This window comes from Mytilus trossulus, chromosome 14 (genome assembly GCF_036588685.1).
Source record: "Mytilus trossulus isolate FHL-02 chromosome 14, PNRI_Mtr1.1.1.hap1, whole genome shotgun sequence".
Classification (NCBI taxonomy): domain Eukaryota; kingdom Metazoa; phylum Mollusca; class Bivalvia; order Mytilida; family Mytilidae; genus Mytilus; species Mytilus trossulus.
In genome coordinates this window covers 54,357,737-54,385,512 of record NC_086386.1, presented here as the reverse complement: position 1 = coordinate 54,385,512, position 27,776 = coordinate 54,357,737, and the positions used below count along the sequence as shown (strand labels likewise).

Genomic DNA, 27,776 nt, shown 5'->3' with positions numbered 1-27,776 from the left:
TATATGTTTTTCTTCAAATATTTTTCTGTGAAGTCTTCCTGATAATTTTATTGTTTTATAATTTCTGAAGGTATCAATTAAAATCTCATTATTGCATATTGTACTTCTTGTAAGACATATGCATTTGGGGGTAATCATGAATAACAAGCATCAAATTATGAATTTATGCCTGCAATAGGTAAAGATACAAAACTTATATAAATATCAAATTAATCCAAAAAAATCAAAGAAATGAATTATTATGCAATAAAATCTTTATTTCTTTTCTTAAAAGAAAAAAAAACAAAACAAAACAAACAATAATGACGAAAGGGGAGACAAAAAATAAAAAAAATATATAAGTATGCACAAAAGCTTGCAAAACCAACACCTTTATAAGTATATATGATAAAACTGTTTTATATGTATCTGTTTGAATTATGACATATTCTTGACAATTAGTAGCAACAAGCAGGTGAGGTATACTCTAATGTCATCACTCATTGATTAAATGTCTTGAATTTTACAACCCTATCCAATCAAAATTCACTTACAAAAAAAATCAGACATTAGAATAAAGTTAGTATATAAGTACTCACACCACAAAATACCCATATTAGTAGCTTCCACAAGTCTACCTTTTTCTGGACTACTTGACGGATGACCCCAACTATCACTGTCACTATCCACGCTCTCTGCATCTCCAGGGAGAGAATCAGGGGGACCTAACTCTCCAATTACGATCTTCTTTTCACTTTCTACACCACTGTCAGTATCAGAAAGTTCGTCACTGCTCGGAGGTTTAATTTCAGAAGACTCATACATGCTTCCATTCTGATAACCTTGATCAATGGATTCATCAGATTTCTTTGGAATTTTGTCGCTAACTATTGGACTGGTTTCCTCCCCTGGACGTTTTAATTTATTTGTATAATGTATTAATGTATCTGGTTCCTTTCCAATCATTATAACACTTTTATTTTTAGGTTTATCGTCTTTCTGAACATTGTTATTTTCACTGTCATCTTGAACAAGGGAGATAATTCCTGTATCCATAGGACCATTTTCTTTATTTTCTCCCTGTAATTACAATGCAAACAAAAAATTAATATAATTTTAATTCAATTAAAATTTTTTTTTTTTTAAGATGTTTTAATAGTCTCTTCATTTTCACCAGACTAACTCTTTTATTTTCCTAAATGTATAAATCTAAATTCATTAAATTGATATCCTTGTTATGCATTAGCCTTTCCAATTCGTGCATTTGGTTAATAGCTATACAATGTGTTCATCTTCTTCTTTAACAACTGACCAATAATTGTGGTTGCAATTTTAAATTTCCCAGTTTTGCAGCTGTAATATTGGATGTGTTAGTCTGTGAGATTGAATTATCTCCCTTTGGATTGAAACCATTAATGAATACTCAGTACAGGAAAATATAATGTTCTCTATTTTGGCGGTAAAGTGCAAGCTTCTTAGTAACCATGAAAGGATCTACAAAGAGTTTGTTCATATTTGTAGGTACTTATTTTCATAGGATAAAGAAAGAGTAATTTCATGAATACCTTAATTTGTTAGGTATGACAAATTCTACATACAAGTCTAATGGTTATTGGTATTATGCTGAACACCTAATTTTGAATTTCATCTGAATCAATGAAATTTACAAAGATTAGTTCCCAATGCAAACATCATTACAATATAAGAAACAACAAATCTACGATATATGTGACTTTACCTCAATACCCAAATCTTCTTTTATTTGTTTAATGTATTCTTGACTTTCTTCATAGTTTGGTGGACCTCGTCTACAATCAACCACCCTCTGGTTCTCTGTGATTTCACTATCTTCTATACCAATCACTTGAGAGACAATATCTTCTGGGTAACTCCAAGGAGCTGCTATCACACGATGCTTACTGGTATAAACTGGTACTAAAATATAAAGCAATAAGTTTATAATTCTGATGTTATTTTCACTCCTGTCACAAAGAAAACATTTTAATTACATATTGACATAGCTGCCATTTTAATAAATTCAACTATTCAGAAGTGGGGCAGTAACTGCTAACTCTTCTTGTGCACTTTAATTCCTACCTTTTTATTGGTCTTATATAGCTCAACTACAAATCTTTGGAGTGTAATATATTGAGGACATTTTTAGTGTTTTAACCATTTTCATTTAGCCATAATGTTGTCTTACTTTCTTTGTCTCAACTATTTTCTCACTTCCCTTCTATATTTCACATAAAAGTCAACTCTCTGAATATATACAAGTTTCAACCAAAAAAAGCCAATAGCACTCAGTAATAGCAGTAACATTATATCATCACATCTTACTTTTGGCGAAAATTGCAATCAACCACCCTGAAAGCTACTTGGAATAACTCATGTCATAATATGATATATATAAGTCATATTCTAAAGGAGTAGGTTCAGTAAGACCCCTTTTTGGCCCCAAAACATAGCAGTTTTAGAAAATTGTGAAAATATAATCTTTGAGCTAAATTTTGGAAAGTAAAATGCTTCTGCTACATAAATATGAGCTGTTTTTGACAATACAATGCACAAATATCGCGTTCTAGCATCATTAAGTTGTGCTAAATTACTGATATCTTCAAAATTTTTGCCTTTTGGTTAATTTTTAGACAATTTCCATCTAAAATGAAAGTGGCCACATTCGTGTTCATTCATAATATGTAAATCTAAGTTGTATTTGATGATAATACAAACATATATAAAGGTTGAGGGTGAACACAGATGCAGCCACTTTCATTTTTGACAAAATCCATCTGAAAAGTGATGTTTTTTGGCATATTTGATAGATTTTTCATATTAAAGCTTCAATCAGAGAGTTTTTACTGACTAAATCAGTTAAAATCTTTCACATACACTAATTGAATCAATTGAAATAGACACTTAAGTGTTTAAAAAGCGTCCAAAAACTTTTGTTAGATGAACCTGAAATTTGAGGCCAAAATCAGCCCTAATACCAGACCTACTCCTTTGTGAGAATATCAAAGTCTTCTATAAATTTGTTTTATTTATATTTTACCATCTAACGAATCATTAATTTCATAATTGAAATTTTGATATCCAACCTTTTTGTAGTATATCTAGAGAAACCTTTGATACCTAAGGTGTATTTTGAAAGATTGATTGATTGTTGATCACTGAATGTACAGTGGCTATTTTGAAAGAAGTCTGAAGACCATTTTTGTTTATTTTTGTTGTGGTTGAGTTACTGTCTTATTGCTGCAATGTCCACCTCTTTTTCTTTATAATTAAGTCAAAAGTTTTTAGAGTTATACAGGTGTTCATACTTTAACAGAGTGATTAACAATTTTAGAAAATTTAAATACCAATAAAATACACTTTTACAAGTCAACACATGCACTTTATTGCACACATCTGCATTTAATATGCAAATTAAGTCTTTGAACTTTTGTAAATGACTAATTAATCTATATTACCCTATTTACGATAATGAACAATACCTACATTTTAGAATTTCCTTTAATGTTATCCCGTTATTCTAATGAGTGACACAATGTTATGGTCAAAGCTATAAACAGATTAAAAACTTTGGAACATAAAGAGATTATAGGCGATTTGTCTTAAATTCAGGGCCAAATAACAATTCTTTTTCATTTCCTTCAAATGGTTTAATGACTAATGTCTTTCTTTTTTTTTTGTAATGTTGTAATCTTTTCTTTTAAATTTTGTTTGTTTGTTTACAAACATTTCAATTGGATTATATGTGTAAATCCCACAAATACTCACTTAACAAATTAATCATTGATTATATAGTTTTAAATCATTTAATAAATAAATGGGCATTTTTGTTATCAATTTTTTGTTAATAATTTCAAAGTTTACAACAAATTGTAAAATATGCATTTTGTTCAGTTCTCAATCTCAGCCCTTTTAGACCCATCTGGGCAGTCAATGTCGTTAAATACCCCCTAGAAGTACTCAATTAACTAGTAAAGAAGGCAAAAAATAAATGATATAAATTAATTTTCTTTGGCCTCAAATATTTCAAAATCCTTTGTTCAACAGTCCATAATTTCTTAAAGTAAACATACAAGTATTGTATCATATAAATATGACATATTAATATTCAATAAAAACATATTTCATTGATAAGATAGCTGGCCATGTAAACTTTAAGGTGGTCCTATGTAAATATGTACCTAAGAAAGAAGAACAATATTGAAATTCTTAAAGGGTAAACACAGTGCATTGTTTGACCTTAAGATTCAGGTCTAAATAATCTCAGTGGAAAAGAGATATGCCAACTCGAATACAACTGTATACCAAACATCATTGACTTATCATAAGTGATACTTCTGGAAGCTGTCCTTAGAAACGCAAACCCAGGGGCGGATTTAGAGGGAGCCCAGGGACCCCCCCCCCCTGTTTTCTTTGGAAAATGTGGTTGATTATAATAGGGAATCACTGAAGCATGACCGGAGCAGCCCCCCTCTTTGGCAGAAAATTTCTGGATCCACCACTACAAGTCTAGGTGATTTTTTTTTAATACTTTGTCAAGGCTAAAACTAAATCAGTGTTGCAGATGACTACTGCTGTAACATTATTTTGGGGACAAAATTCTGTCCTTTTTTCCTGTATTATGAAATCCTCTAAATCCCACAGCTGGTTTTAGTAGTGAAGCAGAAATTGCTTAACCCTCAGGAGCATCACCCCAAGATTTGAAAATGTTTTTATTGCTCAATCCTTAGTTCTCTTTCTAGTTTTTTTGTGATATGTTTTTTGGCTTTTCATCTGTTTCTTTTGTTGCCATAGTGTTGTCTACTTTTATTGCACTCAATGATTTTGATTGCTCCTTTTGTACCTTTTCCACCTTTTTATAACAAATCCTCTTTTCAACATTTAAAGTAATAACTATCATCAAAAACCAACTTTGTTACTTTTTTAAGTTTACATTTCTACAATACAATAGGAATACATCTTCACAATAAGTTCATTATTTAAATTTCCAGCATTCTTAGAAAAAAATCGTTTGCATTAATTCCAGTGGAAGTTCTTGATTGTTATAATGAATTCTCAATCTTACTTGAACTGTCTTGACAAAAGTCTGAAGGCAGATCAATGCATTTTTGATGAGAAATCAGAAGTGTTTTATGCAATCTATGACAGCTATCCAATTCTTTATTTACATACTGACAGCTAAGGAAAAAAATCAATTTCTGACCTAAAGATCTTATTTGGGTTAAAAAAAAACACTTTTGTATCTCAAATGGGATGCATTATCCTGTTTTTCAATTGTCAATTGAGATTCAATTTCTGAATGAAACAGTCTAAGGTGATTGAAACTATTTTATTAAAAGAAACAATTTCCTTAATCCAGATGCAGATTCAGGATTTAAAAAAAATGTTGGTCCATCAATAAAGCAATTAACATTAGGAGGTGGACTAATGTGTTAACCATAAGTATAGCTCCATTAGGGTGGGACGTCTTCACTAAATCTTGCTCTGAATCTAAATTTGGCAATTAAATTGCAGACATTGGCATCTAATATTTAACATGATAATATCAAAAATTTATTTTAAAAATAGCATATTTTTCTTCTTAGGAAGTAACAAGGCATACAATTCAAACTGACCTTTACAAAATAGGTCAAGGCCATTTATTATGTTCTGTGATACTATATATCAAAGCTATAACAAGATGACTTACAGTTCAATTTCATTTCAACAATAGCCGACTTTTCATCAATTGAGTAACTGTACAAACATGATGAGATGAAATACAAATATTGGAAGTAATTTACAGCTATTTTAGAGCAAGAAAATAATAAATTTCATCAATAATATATCTAAATTGATAAATTTATTTATAACATTCCAATCAATTTTTATCCATTACCAAATATTCCAATTTAGAAATATTTATTATTAAAAACAAAAATATCAACTTTTTCCATTCAGCGGTAAAATGATTCTAATTGTATATGATTGGCTATGTAGGAGTTATCGCACGCTGTATTACAGTGAGTGGAACCATTTTATACGGAACTGAAATTTTAATTTTCTTCACGATCATCAATTATCAAATCCAATTACAAGAATTTTAAGAATTCCATAAAAACAAACATGTGAAATTGCTAATAATTTACGCATACTAAATGAAATTAATATTGTAACAGAATTTAAAAATTTAATCAAATAAACTGTTTCTCAATTTGTGTTGTATAATAATGTGTTTTCATCAAAATTATAATGAACATTAAAAGTGTGATGAAAAACATAATTTCATATTCTGTTAATTTACGTCAAAACATGGAGCTTAATCCATCACAATTTTGCCTTATTCAGAAGACAAAATAATTGGATCCTAATCTATCATAATTAAAAAGAACAAAACAACTTTTCAATGCCTTCAAAATAAAACATAATGTTGGGTATTGACAAAACTAATTAATTCATTCTCATTTGGTAGAAGCTATATTGATAATCTAAAAAGTTTTTTTTCTATCTAATTTTCAAGAAAGAAATTAACCTCATTGAAATATGATGTTATAATTGCCTAAAGGTTCCATGACAATGTCCGTCTCTCTTCAACTTATGAGTTTTGAAAGTTCTTGGTTTCTTCTGTCTCCTTGTTTATCACTAGATAAAAATATTTTAAAAGTTTGAAATCTTTCAATAACATGCACCAGCAAAAAACACAAAATGTCCATTTGTCAACAAAATGAAAAATATGAAGATAAAATGTTCTTCTTTCAATTGAAACAAGAATGTGTCCATAATACATGGATGTCTCACTGGACTATTATTTTCTATGTTCAGTGGACAATAAAATTGGGTTCAAAACTGTAATTTGGCATTGAAATTAGAAAGATCATATCATAGGGAACATGTGTACTAAGTTTCAAGTTGATTGGACTTCAACTTCTTCAAAAACTAGTAACTTTGACCAAACTCTTTAACCTGAAGAGGGACAGACGGACGAACAAACAGACCAAGGGACCAACAGACCAGAAAACCTAATGCCCCTCTACTATCGAAGGTGGGGTAAAACAACCCTTTTGTTTATAATAGTTGGCATGCTGGTATGAAACTTTTTTAAAACAAAACTTAAAATCACTTTAGTTTTATCCAGGGTATTATATTAATATTTGTTTAAACATCTGTCTTTCTACAAATACTTCTAAAAGTGGACATACATTGTCGTTTCAACTAATTGAGATTAAGGATATTTTCATTAATCTGTTTAAATCTGCTTATCCCTCATGGAAAATTGGTGGCTGAATATTGTCTGAATTATTTCTGAATTCTATCTGAATAATCGTCTGAATAGGTCTGAATGTTGTATTTGTGTCTATTTCTGAATATTGACTGGATTTCGGACTATTCAGCCAGTATTCAGAAACAGAAATATTCAGAAACTAAGAAATATTCAGAAAATTTATGGTTTAAATGATGCTGTATTAAGAAATATTCAGCCATTTTTTAAGACATATTCAGCAATATTCAGAAATCTTCAGCCAACATTCTTCCAATCTTCAGCCATACTAAGAAATATTCAGACATATTAAGAAATATTCAGACATATATTAAGAAATATTCAGACATTAAGAAATATTCATATATATTCAGAAATATTCATATATATATTCAGAAATATTCAACCATATTAAGAACTATTCAGACAAATTCATCCAATCTTCAGCCTTATTAAGACATATTCAGCCATAATAAGATAGCATGAAATGGAATCAAAACCCCATTGTAACTGATTTGATCTTCCAATTAAGCCCAAGGTTTATCACTTTTTCTAAGAAACACAAAATATAGTGAGTGCTTTGATCATAGATTGATCTGAATATATTCAAATATTTAAATAAATAACATTCTTAACATCCTATCCATGAAAAAAATGGCCTGCATGGTTTGCATAAGAATAAAAACAGTAACTATGGTCAGCTTAAACCTCACTCACAAACTGATTAACTAATATAAAAATTATGTGTCAGATTTAAACTTCTCTTCCTTTCTGTAATTTAAAACTTGCTGTCTCTGTACTTCAAACTTGAATTGCTGAATAAAGGTATTAAAATGGAGTCTGCATAAAATCTGTTTCATATCATTGCTGGCAGCTCATATTTAATCCCCTAAAAGTACAAAAATATCCACAAAGAATCAATTGTTCTTGAGGTTATGAAGCAATAAATTCAATAGAAACATTATTGCATTATGCATTTGTACTGTATCTTACATTGGAAGCCTAAACTCAAATTAAGACCCCCCCCCTTTTTATCCCTTGAAGATAAAATTGGTGACTTATAGTTGTTCACCCAATTTAATTTCTACATTTAATGTAGAAAGTGGTAGTGCATTTTTTAATTTATTGACTGCAGATTAACCTAGTTACTATTTGTTTTATGAATGTGACAACAAATTTTGAACAATATATATCCTATATTCATTACATTAATTGTCTGCCAAAATTTTCTGATGTTTTCTCAGATTTAAATCCTAAATGTTTTATAATAGTGCCTCAACAAATTGCATTTTATAATAATTACAATTATCATATGTTCAATCAAAATACTTATCTGAAAACATTTGCGTTTGGATTCTCCATTTTGTTTATCCAGCGTAATCTTTGATGACGTATGCCAGTGCGTTTCAGTCAAGGTGTCAATCTCGCCCCATATCATATCGGCCCGAAATTGATTCGTCCCCGTAACGGTGTTTCAGTGAAACTTCTCAAAACATGCCGCCGGTCAGGTCACAAATTACGGCCGATTTGCAGGGTTTGCTGGTTAGTTGAAATTTAAAATTTCGAAGAGTAACTTCCCCTTAATATGGGTGTTTGAGAAATATTTAAAAATGTATTTGATCTTATTCAAATATACGTTTTCCTTTGTGAATTTTAGTTTTGTGAATAATTTCTATTGTAAAATACTGCTACAACTTGTATTTCATCTTATTTATTTTTTTTTATTTTGCAGGAATAAAAAATAAAAAACACCATACACTAACGATTTTTCCCTAATAATTATTTGAAATTTGTAAACAATGTAAGGAAATTGCCGGTAATCACTATTTGTAAAACATTGGGATAATGAAAATAAATTGACAAGCTGAACAGTACTCACAGTTTACTGTCTTTATGATACATAACAATGTTAATACTAATCAGTGATATTAAGATGACAAGGCCCGTTTTATGAGGTTGAATTATTATGATTTTAATTATTCAAATACAAAAATGACACTTGCGTAGTATCCGATTGAAAGGAATCATATGGCCAGTTTTGTAAGGTTAAATTACCATTTAATGTACAGGTCTCCTTGATTTAGCCGGTATGGTGGGAGAACTGTATTTAGAGAAGTTTTAATGTATAAGAAACATGAATTCCTGGTGTTGCATTAAAAACATTTCCCCACTGAATGGTTATTTTATTGTCGGCTTTGCACCTTGCTGCAAAAGGTGTCAAAGCTAAAATTAAATAGCCTTTCAAAACGTCATAATTATTTGGACTAGGTGCAAATAAATTGTACTGATAATAACTGTTAGAATTTAATATAAGTACCTTTTCTACCAAAATTAATGCCCATGCACCAGTATATCCAATATCTTAATGATAATAAAGCAATACTGCTTTAATTTTCAAAAACACAATATTTTAAAGTGAACAAGTGTTTGTTCAGTTTTTCATCACTAAATTATCAAACTACTCATGAGTTTTTTATTATGTACACTTGGTTCTCCAAAGTATTTCATAGTTATATATCAATGGGTTTAAACTGATGACTGTAACTGCATTCACGGTCATCCCAAAATGTTAGATGAAAAATAGGGGGGATTATTATTACCCCGGGATCGGGTGTTTTTAAGCTCAGGATTTCGGGATTCACTCTTTCAGGATTAGGGAATTCTTTTTTTGGGATTTCGGGACGTCGGGATTATGGGATTTCGTTTTTTAAGTCCGGGATTTCGGGATTAGGACCCCTCCTATCCCACCTCAAAAATAAGGTCAGTAGCTATATTGCCTTGGGAAAACACTGTAAGATTCTTGCACTTTTATGTTGATGAGCCAGATGAAGGATTTCAAAATTTTTGTAATCAGGGAAATTAATTCTTGCTGTTATTTGTACATTTTCAAAATATTTTATTTTATGTAGTTTTGTTGGTGAAACTTATTCACATAACATTCAGACTTTTGAAGAATTATTTTTTATGTTTCCATTTATGTGTTAAAATTAAATAACTCAGTGTAATTCAGATCTATGACTTATTTCTAGTTTTCTGAATTTTGTCTAACTTCTGAATGATTTAGAAAACTTCAGACAATATTCATTTCTATGAGATTATAATTTACTTATTTCCAGTTTTCTGACTTTTGTCTGACATAACTTCTGAATGATTTTAAAAAATTCAGACAATATTCAGATCTATATATTAGAATTTACTTATTTCCAATTTTCTGAATATTGTCTGACATAATATCTGAATGATTAAGAATAATTCAGACAATATTCAGATATTTAGGGGTGTATTTAAATAATTTTTGGTTTCTGAATTGATCTTACTCCTGTTTCTTAATAATTCAGACAAATAAGACAGTATTCAGAAGTTCTGAATATGTCTGAAACTTTTTCTGACTAAATAAGAAGTATTCAGACAAAATTCAGAACTATAAGACAATATTCAGACACCATCAATAAACAGGTCAGACAGGATTCAGACACCTGATTTGTTCTAAGACACATTTCAGCCAAAATTCAGAAAATTTCAGCCACATTCAGCTAATATTCAGAAATTATGGTTCATGAGGGTAATTATTGCAATTAAAATATAAAATTCGTTTAAAGAACTATGTTTTTACATGAAAATTTAAGTTAATCAACATCCTAAATTAACCATAAGGCCATACCAAATTAAATAACTGTCAGACTCAGCGTCAAAAATGATCTTTTTTCAAATAAATACATGTACTACCTCTTAGTCCCCTAATTTTCAATGATACAAAAAATTAAAAAAAATAAGAATGTACTCTGAAAATATATGTTCTTTTAAAATCTTCAGTACAAAACAAATTCAATTTAGAAATAGATATGTTTACTAGATGTCTCTCAAAAAAAGCAAAGTACAACCAAAAAAAAAATCAAATTAGCAAAGCCTAATCCCATTTATTATAGTTTATAGGAATGGAAATAAATGGTTTAGATCTTTTTCTAGACAGACATGTCAATTTCAATTTCAAAATCTTAAAAAAGACCTGAAATTGATTATAGAGCAGAAAAGTACAAATTTTGATCTATTTCACAAATCAAATTTAAAGTAGGCATGTCACAAAACAATAACATAAGATTTTCTATTCAAAACATAAACTGAGTAACCTCAAAAACTAAAAAAATCTTGCATCAATTTTTCGAATGTATTTAATCTGTAGTAGATTTATTACGTTATGTAATATGCACTTTCTTTTCAGGAGAAATTAATAAATCAACCCATTAACCAATATAACAAGAACATAACACAGTTTGGCAAAATTCAATCATTCTTTTATAAACGCTGCAAATCAGTATGTAGGTAATAATAGATAAGCTTAATGGTGTTTTCATTTTCCAAAAAAATTACGATTTTTTTCGCTGAAATTTTGTTTGAAGTCAATTTCATAATAAAGCATTGTTTATCTGTTGACGTTTGTTTACAATCATTTCCTCTCATAAACATATTTTCTGTCTTTAAATCTCATCAGATATAACTAATGGTTGCAATTTTGAAAGCTAAATTGTTGGAATAATTCAATTAGTTTTGGTCAGTGATTCAATTCTCTGAATTATATGTATATAACAGGTGGGTGTATGGAATTGCGTCAACAACACAATGAAACCAAAATAGACAATTTGGAGGTCAGAAAATAGCCTTTGTCAATAGAAAATTTGTCCACTCAAATATAATTATGTTGCAATTCCTCAATCAAGTTATGTTTCAAGATTCAAATAATCTCTTTCATAGACACATCCTAGCAGTACACTTAACACGGTTAAGAAACAAGAATGTCTCCATAGTACACAGATGCCCCACTTGAACTATCATTCTACATGTTCAGTGGACCGTGAAATTGGGGTAAATACTTTAATTTGGCATAAAAATTAGAAAGATCATATCATAGGGAACATGTGTATTAAGTTTCAAGTTGATTGGACTTCAACTTCATCAAAAACTACCTTGACCAAAAACTTTAACCTGAAGCGAGATGAACAGACGCACCAACAAACGTACGGACGGACGAACCAATGGAGGCACAGACCACAAAACATAATGCCCCTCTACTTTCGTAGGTGGGACATAAAAAGGGAAAATCTTAAAATTCAAATTTAGCAAGCAAGTTGTCAAACATGAAAAACAAAATTTGAAAGATTTTACTCAATTTATACAGGATTGTTGAAACATCAGGATTTTATACAAACTTCAAGGAAACTTTCCAAAAATTATCTCCCTTTAAAAGCTGCATGTTTTACATGAACTTTCTGGAAGAGAGATGTTATTACTAGACTGGGTACATGGTATCACATTATTATCAGCATATTATGTGTACTTAAGTATATATTTGTTTAGGGGCCAGCTGAAGGACGCCTCAGGGTGCGGGAATTTCTCGCTACATTGAAGACCTGTTGGTAACCTTCTGCTGTTGTTTTTTTATTTGGTCTCTTTGACACATTCCCCATTTCCATTCTCAATTTTATTAATGTCCTCCTCTGCACCATAACTTATGGTGGTGCTTCTAAGAAAGGAGGCTTACATACATCAAGGGACATAACTCACCTAATGGATCAGCAGTTTGTTTGCTGGCAGGTTTCTCTGACAAACTTTTTTGAGGATCCACAAATATTCTGTAGTAACCTTCCACCATTGTGACAAAGTTCTGAGTATCTTGCTTCAACAGACCTATGTTCAGTGTCTGACAAAGATATTTCATAAAAAATTTATAATTGATTTGGGATAAGTTTGTTTACTACCATCTTAATATAGAAAAATAAAACTTCTTAAAAAATTGAAATTCCTAGTTTCCATATACTCAATTAGAATCAACCAAAAATGGTACATGTTGCAATATAATGAACCTGAAATATTTCAAAAATATACTTTTATACAAATATAAAAAAATAAAGGTCACATCTGGGTGCAGGAGTTTCTCGTTACATTGAAGACTCATTGCTGACCTTCGGTTGTTGTCTGCTCTATGGCCGAGTTGTTGTCTCTTTAACACATTCCCCATTTTCATTCTCAATTTTATTTATCACTTAATATATTCAGTATTTTTCATATTTTTTAACAATAATTTTTTCCACTTTTAAAGATTTGACAAGTTTGAAGTTTCATATTTTAAAATAAACTCAGCATAATTCTTACCTGTTGTTCATCTCCACTCATTGAAATCTCCACTTTTTGCATATTTTCTTTCTCTTTGGCTACTTTCATTTTCTTTAACTTCTCAAAATCAGCCAACAAAGAAAGCTAAAATACAAATAAAATATTTACACTAACATTCAAGGAAGTGACATCTTTTTTTTAATAATCAAAGCATGGAAGTGCTGGCAGATAGGTGCTGTCTACTCGATGTTTAATCAACTTCTCAAAATCAGCTAATTAAGTAAATTAAATATAAGTAAAAGTAAACTATTTACACTGCTATCCAAATTGATGACATATTTTTATGAAACTGAACAATGCTGTCTGCCAATTTTTAATTGGAGTTGATTTTGTATTTAATCCCCAATTAACTTTTAATCATATAACAAAATTTCAATGGTCCTGTAGTTCTTCATTTTAATTTTAATTAAGACAAGTTTAGTTAAATAAATATTTGAAATTAACAGTTATCATTTTGATTTTATAGGAATTATATTTAGATATTGGTCAAAGATCTTAATTAAGATAAGTCTGGTTAAATATCTATTTTAATCTAATAGATAACTGTTTCATTAAAAATTGCATAATTCTAAAGATTAAACCATTAACAATCAGCAATGAATCCGGTTCCTTACCTGGAAGAGGAAACATTTGGAGAAAAAAAACAAAAAAATTGCTTCTGAAATACCTAATTAATTTTGGTAGACATCATTTATCATGCAAACCTTGTTAATTAACAGTTATTTTCATATCTTATAATTATATGAAAACATATGTGGTGTAATAATTTGTATATGAGAATAAATTATTCATTCTTGCAAAGAATAACTCTATAGCATTTATATTCATGTGTTGTTATAATTACAAAGGGTAATTTATTTAATACTCTTAATTAATTGACACCTGTCAGTGTATGTATAGAATGCTATGCCGACCATTATTGTACACTTACACTGTAATTTTTTATGTTGGTAATCAGACTTATCCCAGATTTTGGTCCTACAAGTACCATAGCTTCTGTTTTCTTATCCTGAAATACAAAAAATCAAATCTTTTATCAGTAACACAAGATGCTGTTTGATTTTAATGTATTAATCTAGTTGTTGGGTAGATGATAATTACAAAACATGTTTAACCCCGCCATATACATCATGTATTTGCATCTGTCCTAAGTCAGGAGCCTCTGGCCTCATTTAGGTTTGTAGATTTTTTTTTAATTTAGTTCATTTATATGCTAAGGAGTTAAGTGTGATGTCCATTTTCACTGAACTAGTACACATTTTAAATTTTGTTAAGGGGCCAGCAGAAATCAGCCTCTATGTGCGGGAGTTTCTCACTGTGTTGAAGACCCATTGGTTGCCTTCAGCTGTTATTTACTCTTTGGTCGGTTTGTTGTCTCTTTGACACATTCCCAATTTACATTCTCTATTTTATTACACATTATGTTATGTTGATTATAAATAAATAATTCAAAGAAAGTACTTATGATTGAAAACTTTAACTTTTCCTGAAATCCATAACAATTTCGGTACTTTTTAAACAAGTTGTAAGTCTCCTATATCTATTTTGACAATAAAACTTTAAGACACCTACCAGCAGTGTTACCATAAACACACGACTACCAAATGTTTTCTGTTCACTGACGATTTTCATGTAATGTAGTTTGGCTTGCAGTGCCGTCAGATGTTTCTGTCCCGGTGCTGTTAAGTTTTGATTCATTTTCATCTGCTGAGTCAGCAATTTTCTTAAATCTTTTCCTTTCATTGTAGATCTCTCGAAAACAGGTACAAATTTTTCTAACCCACATTCTTTCCTGAATAATAATAAAATTTGTTATGGAAAATATACAACTGAATATAATCGACAAATATTAGAATGATTTAATTTTGGTGTGAACAATTAATATTCTTGAACTCCTTCTCAAGAGTCACAAAATGTCTTCACAGAAAAAAAATATGTGTTCTGTAGTAAAAATGAAAGCTGACATTTGTATGTATTTGAATACAAAACAATTCATGAAGTTTTATTTAGTTATCCAAAAGTACTTTTGTCCCAGAAAGTGTCAAACATTTTATGGAAAGTGCAGAGGCGATAATTAACAAAATCATCAAAACTGCACACATTATTCCCAAATTGATTATTTATTTGTTCTAAAAGTGCAATATGACACCTCTCAAATAAATCGCTAAATTTATTGCACTTTTATTTATACCAATTCATTTACTCCAACTTTGTTTTATTACTAACACTTTCCCCTAGTCACATTTCACTAATTCAATTTACAGAAATTACATCAGGGAAGCAATGATGTCATTTGATGCATTTTTTATTCCAACAATGCACTTTGTTTTACGTAACATAAGTAATAAATGGTCCTTATAACACTGTGTTGATTTGTTCTGATTTAGGAAAATTGTAAATGTATTGGTTCGAGCGTTTTTGATGAAGGTAAATCCCTGAAAGCCCTTCAAACCCACAAAATATTGAATTGTTTTTTTCTTCATTTACTAGCACTGGATTAATACCATTACTGCTGGACTGTTAGTCCTTAGTCCCTGAGGGTATAATTACCATTGATGGTGGACCTTTAGTCCAAGTTGCTTTTTATACCACTGCTGGTAGGCTGTTAGTCCATGTTTGGAGCATTTTACAAAAATTCACAGTTTTTAAAGGATTCAACTTGCTAAGGCACAAGGTTGAGCTTAGATGAAATTGACTATTCTGCAGTGAACTTTTATGGTCGTAAAGTTCCTCATGATGCCATGTATTTAACCTCTCATGGCTTTCAAATGTTTGGGTTTAAGCTTCCAAATCCAGAAAAGCATTTCCAATTCACAAAAGTTTTAGTGTGTTTAGTTCATTTTTTAGGATGTAATGGCAAAAAATATTTCAATTTAAACAATTTTTTACGGTATAAAAAAGCCTATCACTTACTCAATAGCTTTGAGATTGATTTTGCCAGATGCATTGCTAGACATGGCATGTTGTTGGATCTGTAAAGCTGCCAGTTTTAATATGGTATCACCCTTCAAATCAGGGAATCTGTCGTTAACAACATCATTGCAACACTGAAATAATAGGAAATCATGATTAAATATAAAAAAAATTGTCTTATACAGGTATTTTTTTTCCAAAATCATGATTAAATCCAAGATGCACTTTTATGTATTTGTCTTTTTTTAGTTTTTTTTTTTATTATTTAGTAATTTTCCAATCTTAACTTTGGTAGTTATACATGTATACCTATTAGTTATTTCTGTATATTGAATGTCTATCTATGACTGATTGAAAGTGCAAATTGATAAAATTACACAATATAATATGCTGTTTTGGTAAAATTAAAATTGCTTTTTGTTGGTGTTTGCAAGAAATAGAATGCATTAAGGTTAATATTAAATTATTGTTGATAACCAAATGACAGAAAAACTGTTTTTCTAAATTTCCAGTGAGATTTCCTTTGTTTTAAACTTTTCCATTATAAAATTGATAGTACAAAAAGAAATTACTCCTTTAAGTTCTAAATAGCATTATTCTAAATTTTTTCCCCTTCTAATTTCATTTTTAAATTGAATGTGTCAAGTTGTCATAGTTTTTAGATAACTTCAAAATACAGCCTTCAAAAATTGAATTTTTCAAATTATATAACGACAAGAAATTTTGGCACTGTGAACATAAATGCATATTAAAAGTCAAACCCACTTAGAACAAATCCATTTGAATCTTGAGCAATTTTATTTATTGTTGAAATTTGCATAACACGTTAGTATCAGGACTGACATGCAGGTTTGTAAATTACTGTCTGGAATGTATTTGTCTTGATCTAAAATGCTTTAAATGGATTTTTTTGGTTAAAATTTCACTTAAATTTTGGATTGAAATCAAATTCAATTGCTGTACATTTCTTTCCACAAATAGCATCAGTTTGTAGTTCTGTTAGTAAGTAAATAAATGATTTTATTATCATGAAACAATTTCATCTTTCAAGGATTACTTTTAACAATGCAGGAGTATTTGCATGCAAAAAAAATCCTATAAAAGACCTTACCTAAATAAAACGTAACAAAATTTTCTCTTTTAAATAACCTTTTCCTCTGTATAACTTTTTCTCTCTCATTAACATGCTCAAACAATTTCTGATAGGTAACTTACCTGAAGATAGAAATACTCAAAGGCTACAGGGTCTTCCTTCAGCAGGTCATAGGGGTCACGAGGGACAAACATTACACGGAATAGGCAACGAAAATGGCGAGCACCAGGTTTAGATGCAATCTAAAAATAGTCATACATTTTTATTTTATTTTTCTGCAAGCAATAAATTATTTGGATTTCTGTTTTTTTATGTTCTTTTTTTGGTAATTTCTCAATAACTAATCGTTAGTATTCATGAAGTCATTTATGGAATAACTGTTTATTGTACTAACAAATTTGCAGACATAAATCAGCTATTTTACTGTCTCAAATCAAAGATTAAAGAAATGGAGGATAGTTCACAACTATGCTGGTGAGATCTTTACATTTGCAGACATTAATTATTTATTTTACTGTCACAAATCTCAAGTTAAAGTTTTCCAATGACACATTATAGAGACATTTTGGAAAGTAGTTACATAATAACATGCATCCTAGTGCAATCTATAAATAACTTACCTCAGCTAAAGTTTCGTGTTCTTGCAGCAGTGTTACACGATTTGGCATATGACTTTTAATGTTTAATAGCACCAAGTTAAAATGTTGGACTTTCTTTATACTCAGCTTTTCTTGTAATGAATATACCACATCCTGGAAAAGAACAAGGGGAGGTAATTAGCTACAAGTTGAATAATATACAACAATAAGAAGGTTTGAGATTATAAGTCACAAATGAAACAATTTAGAAATCATCTTTTGTGTTGCTGTCCTAAGTTTCCAATGTATGTTGTCTTTTCTTCTTTTCCTCATCAAAAGCAATAACTATATACACACTGGTTGATGTACGATTGCTGGTTATGAGACGACCTTCCTCCAGAGACCAAATGAAGTAAAAGTTAGCTTTTGCTTTTGGTATCCTTCCAGGGGTCAAATTTAAGCTTTTTTGTGTACTGGCCAGCCTGTTTATGTTAAGAAAAACCGGTTTATGTTAAGAAAAACCTACTAGATTTGAAACATGGCTAAACTGCAATTGCATAGAAACTGATTTATAATCCACACTAGTCAATACCTGGCTAAAATGGAGAAAACCTTTGTACCATACAGATTAGGTGAAATAAAACAGGTTAAGTTGCATTTTCCCACAAATTACGAATCCTGACTTACTTTTGTATCTCATATCTATGCTTAATCTTACAATTTGATATAGACCCATAACAAATTCCTTAACTCCAAATTTTCCAATACTGCTGACAAAAGCAAATATCCTCTCTAACAAAATAATATTAAATATTCATCGATCAGAGAACAGTAACACAACTTTTAACCTTTAACCTTATGAAGATTAAAAGAGTGGAAACAATCTATCGGAGAACTAGAAAGATTAATATGTGTAAGCATAAAACTATTGAATATCTTCAATCTATACTGACAGTCCATACAGTTCCTTGACCATGTTATTCTTCAGAAAAACTCATCAAGATATATAAGTACGAGAATAAATTTAATCTACACAATAATAACAAAGCTAGAGGAGTACCAAATGTCATTCAACATCAATCAATCCCTCTTTTGAATATATGATTTCCGATCGTCAATTTCCATGAAAGATTGATATCGTTATAAGACGTTCATTCAGTCAGGACTATGAAAGTTGATTGTGTAATCAAGCATGTATAAAATATGACCATTTGCTGCCTGTTTGGCCTTCGGAAATATCTATCAAATTATTTACTACGATCGTAAAAATGTGAATAGAAAGAAATGTCATAATCATTAATTTAATTCATCCTTTCATGCAGATTAAAATAATGAAAGATGAATACGTCCATGTAATGAAATGATATAATTCTCCATGTCTTTCTTTCTTCTGTGGTTAAAAAGACAGAATGAAAGATTCTACCATAAAATCAAGTATTGAATGGATAATTACTGAAGGTCATGAAGTCATAAATCTAATCTATGGTCAATTCCAGTTTTACAATGCGAATGCACAAAATCTTCCAAATAAAAAAGACAACTCACAAGGATATATGGCATTTAAACAAGCAAGCTTAATAATGTTGGACATATACTCATGTACAGCTCAATAGATATAAACCCAATTTCAAATGGAAAAGTCCACTCAAATCTTGTGACCATGAAAACAGACTGTTCATTGTTGAAGGCCGTATGGTGACCTATAGTTGTTAATGTTTGTGTCATTTTGTTCTTTGTGGATAGTTGTCTCATTGGCAATCATACCTGTCATCTTCTTTTTTATATGTTTCCCCTTAATAGGTATTGGTGTCTGATCTTTATTTTTTTATAAATCTCGATAAAATTCCACTTAAATTGGACTGTCAAAAGAAAATAAGTAAATACATGTCTAGTTTCTATTGTGACAAGAAAATCTGATTTCTCAATTTCTATTCCCATAATATACATGGTCAATTTAATAAAATAGGAAGCAGTCTGGAACATTTAATTATCCAAGGGAAGCACACACAAGCAAACTAATGTCTTAAGAATCAAAACAAGCAAGAAATCAACAACAAACAGAATTCTTAAGCTATAATATAAATGTTATATTTGGAAAGATAATAAGCTTCATGAGTAGAAAGTCTTTATAACTTGTGTTTGCGGAAACAGGCGGACAAGAAAAATTCTATATGACTTGTGTTTTCGGAAACATGCGAACATGAAGATCTAATAAACAGCTTTACAAACAATATCCATTTATGTCAACACAAATGACAACATCCAGACATTGGACAGTGATAATATGTCAGAAGATAATTCAATAAATCAGTTCTTGATGACATCAGACACTACAAGGGATTATTGGATTTTGTCAAAATCAAACAATTTTCAATGCAGACTATGACATAGCCTTCAGAACATCTATTTACATGACATTCAATCATTGAAGCGAGACATAAATTCAATTTTCTGTTGACTGTAAATAAAAGACTAACCAAATTACAAGATATACATACCTGTCAACTGACCCGTATTCTGCGGGTGTGACCCGAGATTTTCACAATTATGAGGGATCACCCGGGACACCCGCCGGGTCATTCAAATAACCCGGGAATTCCGAAAATGACCCGATTTCACCCGTTTTTCTTAGCTTTGAGATTGATTTCATAAGTAATATTCCTTTGAAATACCGGCAAATTCGTAATTCTTCCATGAACAGGAAGTTCATTTAGCTATACAAACTGTCAAATTAAGTGACCCATTAAGTGTATGGCTTCACTTGACAGCTTTGGTGTCAAACAAACTGTTAATTAACACCAATTACCTTAGCTTTAGGTCGTAAATAAATTGTAAACATATTTCAAATAGACGTCTAGAGTTACTTCCCCTTATTTGTCACCATTCAAAATTATTCCTTATATTTACGTTTTATGGGTGAAAAAGATTTAATCATTAATAAATATAAAATTCAAATACATATTGAAAACTAAATTTTTATTATTTATATATACCTTTATACAATTTAAAAAAAAAAAGTTGAAAATTATTTTTTACATTTATACCTTCTTTAACTATATTATTATATTTTATCACAGTCTAATTTCTTTCCATAAACCAAAATGGTATGATTACAGGCTACATGGCCAGCAATCTCAAACATATATAAATCACTTTTGAACAATTTTCATTGTTTATTTGAATAAATACAAATAGTAAAGAACAAGACTGTTTCACACAATTATAAAAATCTTTAAAAGTGCAATGAAGTAATAATTAATAGGATTTAAAATGACTTAACCAAGTGAACATGCATTGATGTTGTGGTAGCTTTGATATACTTTTCAAGAAAATGTACCATAAATACTGAAATTTAGCTGGAAAAAGTTCGTACGCGTTATGACCTGAGATTTCATTCTTCAATGCAGGTCATGACCTGCATTTTCATCGTCACAGGTTGACAGGTATGGATATATTACTTAATTAGGACTGTCAGAAACAGAATCTCACTGTTATGATGTTTTATTGTTTTGGCTGATTTGCAGAAGAGATGTAAAAAAGACTTATTTCTTAGGAAGTTAGCCAAACAAATGTCTTAAACTCAAAACAACCAAAAAGCACTCACAAACTGAATTCTAGCTATGTTGAGTCTCAAAGAATTAATTAGTTTAGTAGGATATCTGTATGACTTGTGTTTTTGGAAACAGACTGACACACAATTCTATATGAATATAGTGTTTAAGGAAACAGATGGACAAGGAATTCTAACAGCTTTACAAACAACATCGTTTATGTCAACACAAATGACAACATCCAGACATTGGACATTGATAATATGGCAGTGGCGGATCCAGAGGGGGGGTTCCGGGGGTCCGCACCCCCCCTTTATTTTGGCCGATCAATGCATTTGAATCGGGATAATTTTGCACCCCCCTGCACCCCCCCTTTGCCCTGGGCTAGCATCCCCCCTTTCGAAAATTCCTGCATCCGCCACTGAGATTATGTCAGAAGATAATTCAATAAATCAGTTCTTGATGACATCAGACACTACAAGGGATTATTGGATTTTGTCAAAATCAAACAATTTTCATTGCAGACTATGACATAGCCATCAGAACATCTATTAATACATGACATTAAATCATTGAAGCGAGACATAAATTCAATTTTCTGTTGACTGTTAATAAAAGACTAACTGAATTACTGGATATAATACTTAATTAGGACTGTCAGTAACAGAATCTCACTGTTATGACATTTATTGCTCCAAGCTTTCGGCTAAATTGTGGAAGAGACTTAAAAGAGTCCCAATTACCATAGATAATAGGTGAACAAATGTCTTAAAATCAAAACAAGTGAAAAGTCCAGACAAACAGAATTCTAGCTTTGATAAGATGTTCAATCATTGGTGCGAGACAAATTCAATGTTCCAATGACAGCAAATAAAAGACTTACTGAATTATGAGATATAATACTTAATTAGGACTGTCAGTAACAGAATCTCACTGTTATGACGTTTATTGCTCCAAGCTTTCGGCTAAATTGCAGAAGAGACATAAAAAGCTTCCAATGGATAAACAATCTAGGTAAATTGCAACTAGACTGGTGACACTTAATGGCCCAATTTCATTCGATGATGGCCAGACGATAATTTACTCTAGTAACATCTATGAATATTAGCTAAGACTTTCTGATAAAAGGCCACGCAAAGCTCAGACCAATTTAGTTAATGAGAGAACAAGAAGATCTTAGTTACTATCGATGATGGCACAATTTAAAAAAAAAATCTTTATTACATTTAATTAAAGGAATCCTTTTCTTTTTTTCCAGTGACTAAGCTTAAAGATTTCATCTAAACTTAGCTATGCAAATCTTTCAAAGTCAATTAACCATGACCAAAGGTTCAGGGTCAATTAACAAAGGTGGATGTGAGAAATATACCAATGCTGAAACAACGGCATTATAATCAAATATCATTGACTTATCAAAAGAGGCTTAACAAATTAATGACACATACAACTCTGGAGCTGATGAACTTTAGCTCTATGGTCCTCAAATAGTCAAAAAATATCATAATGACCTAAGACCTATGGTTCCGCAGATAACAATTCTGGAAACAGAAGATCTCAGTCTCACCTCTGCTACTTTGTTGAGGGGAGACAAAAATGTTTAAAAAAAAATCAGAATAAAATTATGTTAGACCTAGCTTACACTATTGACCTGGAGGAGAAACAAAAATGATAAAGCATGAACACAATTACTTTTTGTTAATAAATATTGAAAATACAAAGGTCTGTGAGGCATCTAATGTATTGGAATAAAACTTTCAACATAATTCATTGACATTATTGCACTGGATCTTAGCCATCCTATTGATTTTAAAAAGAGATCTTTCCATTATCCATTTTCAACACTAACTTGTAAGTCAATAGTATTTTATGTTAATAACTAGCTTTTAATATTGACATCCAATTTGCAAATCAAAGCACTGAAGTCCTATAAAGACAGATTGTCTTCTAAACAGAATGATTATATTTTCTCTCTAGCAATTAAGTTTCAAGTAATAAAAGTCTTCAATCTGAGAAAAGTTTCGAAAACTTATACTTTAAACTTCCATATGTAAATGTTCTTGACCCATTTTTGTTCAAAAGTTGTCAACACTTACTATCAAATTACTATAAATAATCTTATTTTTCGATGATAATTTATTGTGTGTAAGCCGTTACTAGAAGACATTGCAGCAATCTATCATTTTTGACTTTTTATATAAGAAGACATGAGAGTGTCATATATTTGCAATGATTTTTGCCTTAAGGTGGTACCCAACATCTTCACTAAAATTAATTTGACTCGTTTAATTTTCATAAAATTTTGACAAAGTATCTACTTTGACCCTTTGACAAAAACATAAAAATTTCAAAAAATTTGAACCAACAAATTGATCAGAAAAATTACACTGGTTATATAGCAGTTTGCCACACACTAATTTTGATCATTGAGAAGCTTAATATTCCCTTAACAACACAAATTAGTTATTAAAACGTTTAGCTGATTTTACAGAGCTATCTTCCTGTAGTGTTAGGTACCACATTAATTTTATATTGCGAAAGTCACGAATATAAATTGCTCGAAAAAATAAGTTGCTTTACACAGTATTAAATGAAAGAAGAAAGGGTGAAAAACTCAGTATTAAAGGGAGATAAATGACTATGTTAAGCTTTCTTACCTTTACTGTGGTTTTGTTGTCATACTTGAATGATTTTGTCTGTCCATTCTCCAGGAACACCTTCAATACATTAGGCATGAAAGGCACATAACTCTCTAAGTGGGACGGCTGAAATAAAAAAAATATAATCACATTTATCCAGATGGTATGGTACAGTACTTTAATCATTTTTATTTTCATCTACATGTAAACTCAAAGCAGAAGAATTTATTTTTTCCATCAAAGTTATTAGAGTGTAACTTGTAAAATATGTAAGTTTTAAGATCCATGGAGATCAAAGTATCTTATAATTCTTATGGCTATGGAGAGTCTTAATGGAAAAACATTGTACAAAGTCCTAACCTTAGTCGTGGGAGGCTGAGACTAATGCCTCATTCACAGGTAGTTTTAATTCGAATTGAATTCGAATCGAATGCGAATCGAATTCGCTAATCGCATTCACACACTCTTTTTTTTTCGAATTAACTAATTCGCATTAAAAATATGTTTTTATTAATTTCGAATTAAAAGTTAACGTTGTTAGGACAGTAAACAAATTTGACACGTATTCCAATTAAAAATTAGAATTGACGTTAAGGATGTTGAACGTTTCGAATGCCAATTAAACTAATTCAAATTAGTTAATGCGAATCGAATTCGAATTATGTGTGAACTCAGCATAAGCTATGTAGTAATTTAACTCCTTAGACAACTCAGTCTCAAACCCATGGAGAAAAGACACATATGCATCCAATATAAAAAAAAATCCAGTATCACCTGAAATCAAGGTAAATTGTAAACAATAAATCAGGTTGGAGGTTCCTTGCTGATGCTTTTTAATAATATTCAAGAACATGGGGACTAAGCAAGTATTCATAGGACATTCCCATGTTATCCTTCTGGTTATTCATGCATTATTTGACACAGGACTTTAACCCTCCAGAAACAAATCTAAGATATTCTTTGTTATCATGGAACTTAAGTCTTTTTCAATTCAAACAGAGTCTGTACAAGACAAACAGCAGCTTATGTCAGAATAATTGGCATTAACAAAAATTGTTTTGTTTATCCTTGCCATTGGACATTTTTCATGTACTTTAATTAGAACTAATCTCTTTTTGGTATAGTCTGCTATATGCTGGTTTTATGAGTTTCGAATAAGTATCCAATGTATCTACATTGCAATTGCCTGCAATCTGTTTTTACCAACACAATAAATATCACATGAATACAGATATTCTCATTAGAACTCATTACAATAAAAGTATACATTCGTTTAATGATTATTTGCCACAGAATAAATACTCTTTAGGGCAATGAAATTCTATCTATAGATATAGTGTGTCTGCACTGGATATACAAATTACCATGAAGTACTTTTATGTGTTCATAATGATGTTTGTGCTTGGTAAAAAAATGTCATATGAGCAGTGGGATTTTAAATTTGTGACTTCAGATAATGATTATTTGGCTTCTTAATACTCTTCAGAGCATTAGAATTCTAACTAAAGATATAGAATGTCTGCACAGGATATAAAAATCACCATCAAAGTACTTTTCTTGATTTATGAGGTTTAAGATTAAGAGTAGTAACAATTAACAAATTTGGACGTAAGGAATCATAGGTATTTCCTTGGAAGCTCAATAATTTCTAACTTGGAAACAATCCCAAAATTCAAACTTTTTGAGCGTAAATGTTTGATTGGAGGATAAAAATCATATTCGTACCAGCTCCCCTTTTCTTCCTATTTCTGAAGCTTGTAGAAATAAATGTAATATCAATTGTCATAAAATGTACAAATATGTTTTATATGTATATTTGTATAAACACAAGTGGGTTATTCATTAGTATTATATTGAGTGAAGTTGAGAATTATACAGAGAATAAAATGACATTTTCCAGAGTCATGTCACTTTGATCGAAGTACAGAGGGGTCTCATTGGGGGGTTCCGATCCTGGATCCCGCTTACAGTTTTGTCTGATTCCCGTATCCCGCTTACACTATAAATAGGTAAGCAATTCTCAATTTTTTGTCATTTCCCAGGTCCCGCAAGACCTCATTTCCTGTTTTCACGACACAATAATTTGACTTTCACGTGTCACGCTTACAAAAAAATCGACTATCCCGTGTCACGCTTAGACCCCAATGAGACCCGGTGACCGCCATTCTCTGTATAGTGGGTCAGACCCACTATACAGAGAATAAAATGACATTTTCCAGAGTCATGTCACTTTGATCCAAGTACAGATATTATACGAAACTGGCATTGACATTTGGTGCATATTGGAATTAATTTTCTATTGACATTTTACTTTCAATATCTATAGTCATCAATAAAGGAGAATACAGATGAAATAGTCATGACAAATGACAATACAATACTCAGAACACTATACACTAATCATCAAAACCAGGTCATAAATCAGCTGTGGGTTTCCTCATTTGAATACTGTAAATTCAGAAATTAATGCGAGGTTTTTATTATTGCGAATAATGCGACTGAGTTGTAAACGCAATAATTTAAACTTGCATTTTGTAATATTTTAACTGAATTAAGCATTACTTTTCTCAAAATCGTAAAAATTAAAATCGTATTCAAGTGTAAAATGACAAAATAGCAATAATAAATGCACGCAATAATTTCTGAATTTACAGTAGTCAGCAATAAAGGATAAGGCCAAAATAGTCATGACAAATGACAATACAATACTCAGAACACTATACACTAATCATCAAAACCGAGTCAGAAATCAGGCTGTGGATTTCTCATTTGAATAGTTTTATTTTATCTATGAGGGGTAGAAGTGGGTATCATCATCTGAAATTCCCAGAAAAATATAAACACTGAATCCTGGACTCCAGAAAAAATAAAGCTTTCATTTTCCCCCAAAATAATCATTAAATCCTGAATTCTTGCAAAAAAAAAAGCCCAAACCTGATGTCCTGAACAAAAGGTCTTTTCTCGTCTCAGTTATATGATATGCTGGGTTCTTTATAGCTACATATAATTTGGAGTTGAGTATGGCGTCAATTATCACTGAACTAGTATATATATTTGTTTCCAGCCAGCTGAAGGACGCCTCCAGGTAGGGAAGTTTCTCCCTGCATTAAAGACCCATTGGCGACCTTTGGCTACTGTCTGTTCTATGGTCGGGTTGTTCTCTTTGACACATCCCCCATTTCCATTCTCAATTTTATACCTTATATGCCAATTAGACAACATCTTCTTATTTGTATATGGTCTGTAGTTTTAATGAATTCCACGACTTGTAAAATTTTAGAATATAATACTTGTTAACCAATATAACTGTTCAAGCATGATTGGAACTATGAAAATTTGAAACATCCAGTAAAAAACAATTGAAACATTTGTTTGATTTACAAGAACCAAGATATTCTATTTTCAAGTCATCTCAGTTACGAGTATCATTTTATTTAAATGAATTCAGCAGAGTGTTATAGATACAATGTTTGCCTGATGTTACGGTCCTTTACCAATTAAATTCCTCCTTCTAATACATATAGATTAAGAGCAATTTATTCTTGATTATCGAAGCATAAGCTCTGTCTTAAATATCGCACCAAATTTGCGTAAAATCCATAGATA

At 30.6% G+C, this 27,776-nt stretch overlaps 1 protein-coding gene across 7 annotated transcripts in view; it reads right to left on the bottom strand.

Annotated features, from left to right (window-relative positions):
- The window catches only part of LOC134696420 (uncharacterized), a 103,032-nt gene that overhangs the window by 16,890 nt on the left and 58,366 nt on the right, over positions 1–27,776 (bottom strand). For 5 of the 7 annotated variants that reach the window (XM_063558208.1, XM_063558210.1, XM_063558209.1 and 2 more), the window contains exons 8-17: positions 24,189–24,296; positions 18,026–18,157; positions 17,528–17,647; positions 16,313–16,446; positions 14,972–15,191; positions 14,331–14,408; positions 13,379–13,483; positions 12,791–12,926; positions 1,718–1,914; positions 579–1,059 (exon numbers count right to left, since the gene is read on the bottom strand). In XM_063558208.1, coding sequence (XP_063414278.1) covers positions 579–1,059; positions 1,718–1,914; positions 12,791–12,926; positions 13,379–13,483; positions 14,331–14,408; positions 14,972–15,191; positions 16,313–16,446; positions 17,528–17,647; positions 18,026–18,157; positions 24,189–24,296 — 1,711 coding nt within the window. The remainder of the gene's footprint in view (positions 1–578; positions 1,060–1,717; positions 1,915–12,790; positions 12,927–13,378; positions 13,484–14,330; positions 14,409–14,971; positions 15,192–16,312; positions 16,447–17,527; positions 17,648–18,025; positions 18,158–24,188; positions 24,297–27,776) is intronic. The other 2 variants (XM_063558211.1, XM_063558215.1) reach the window with 1 other exon arrangement.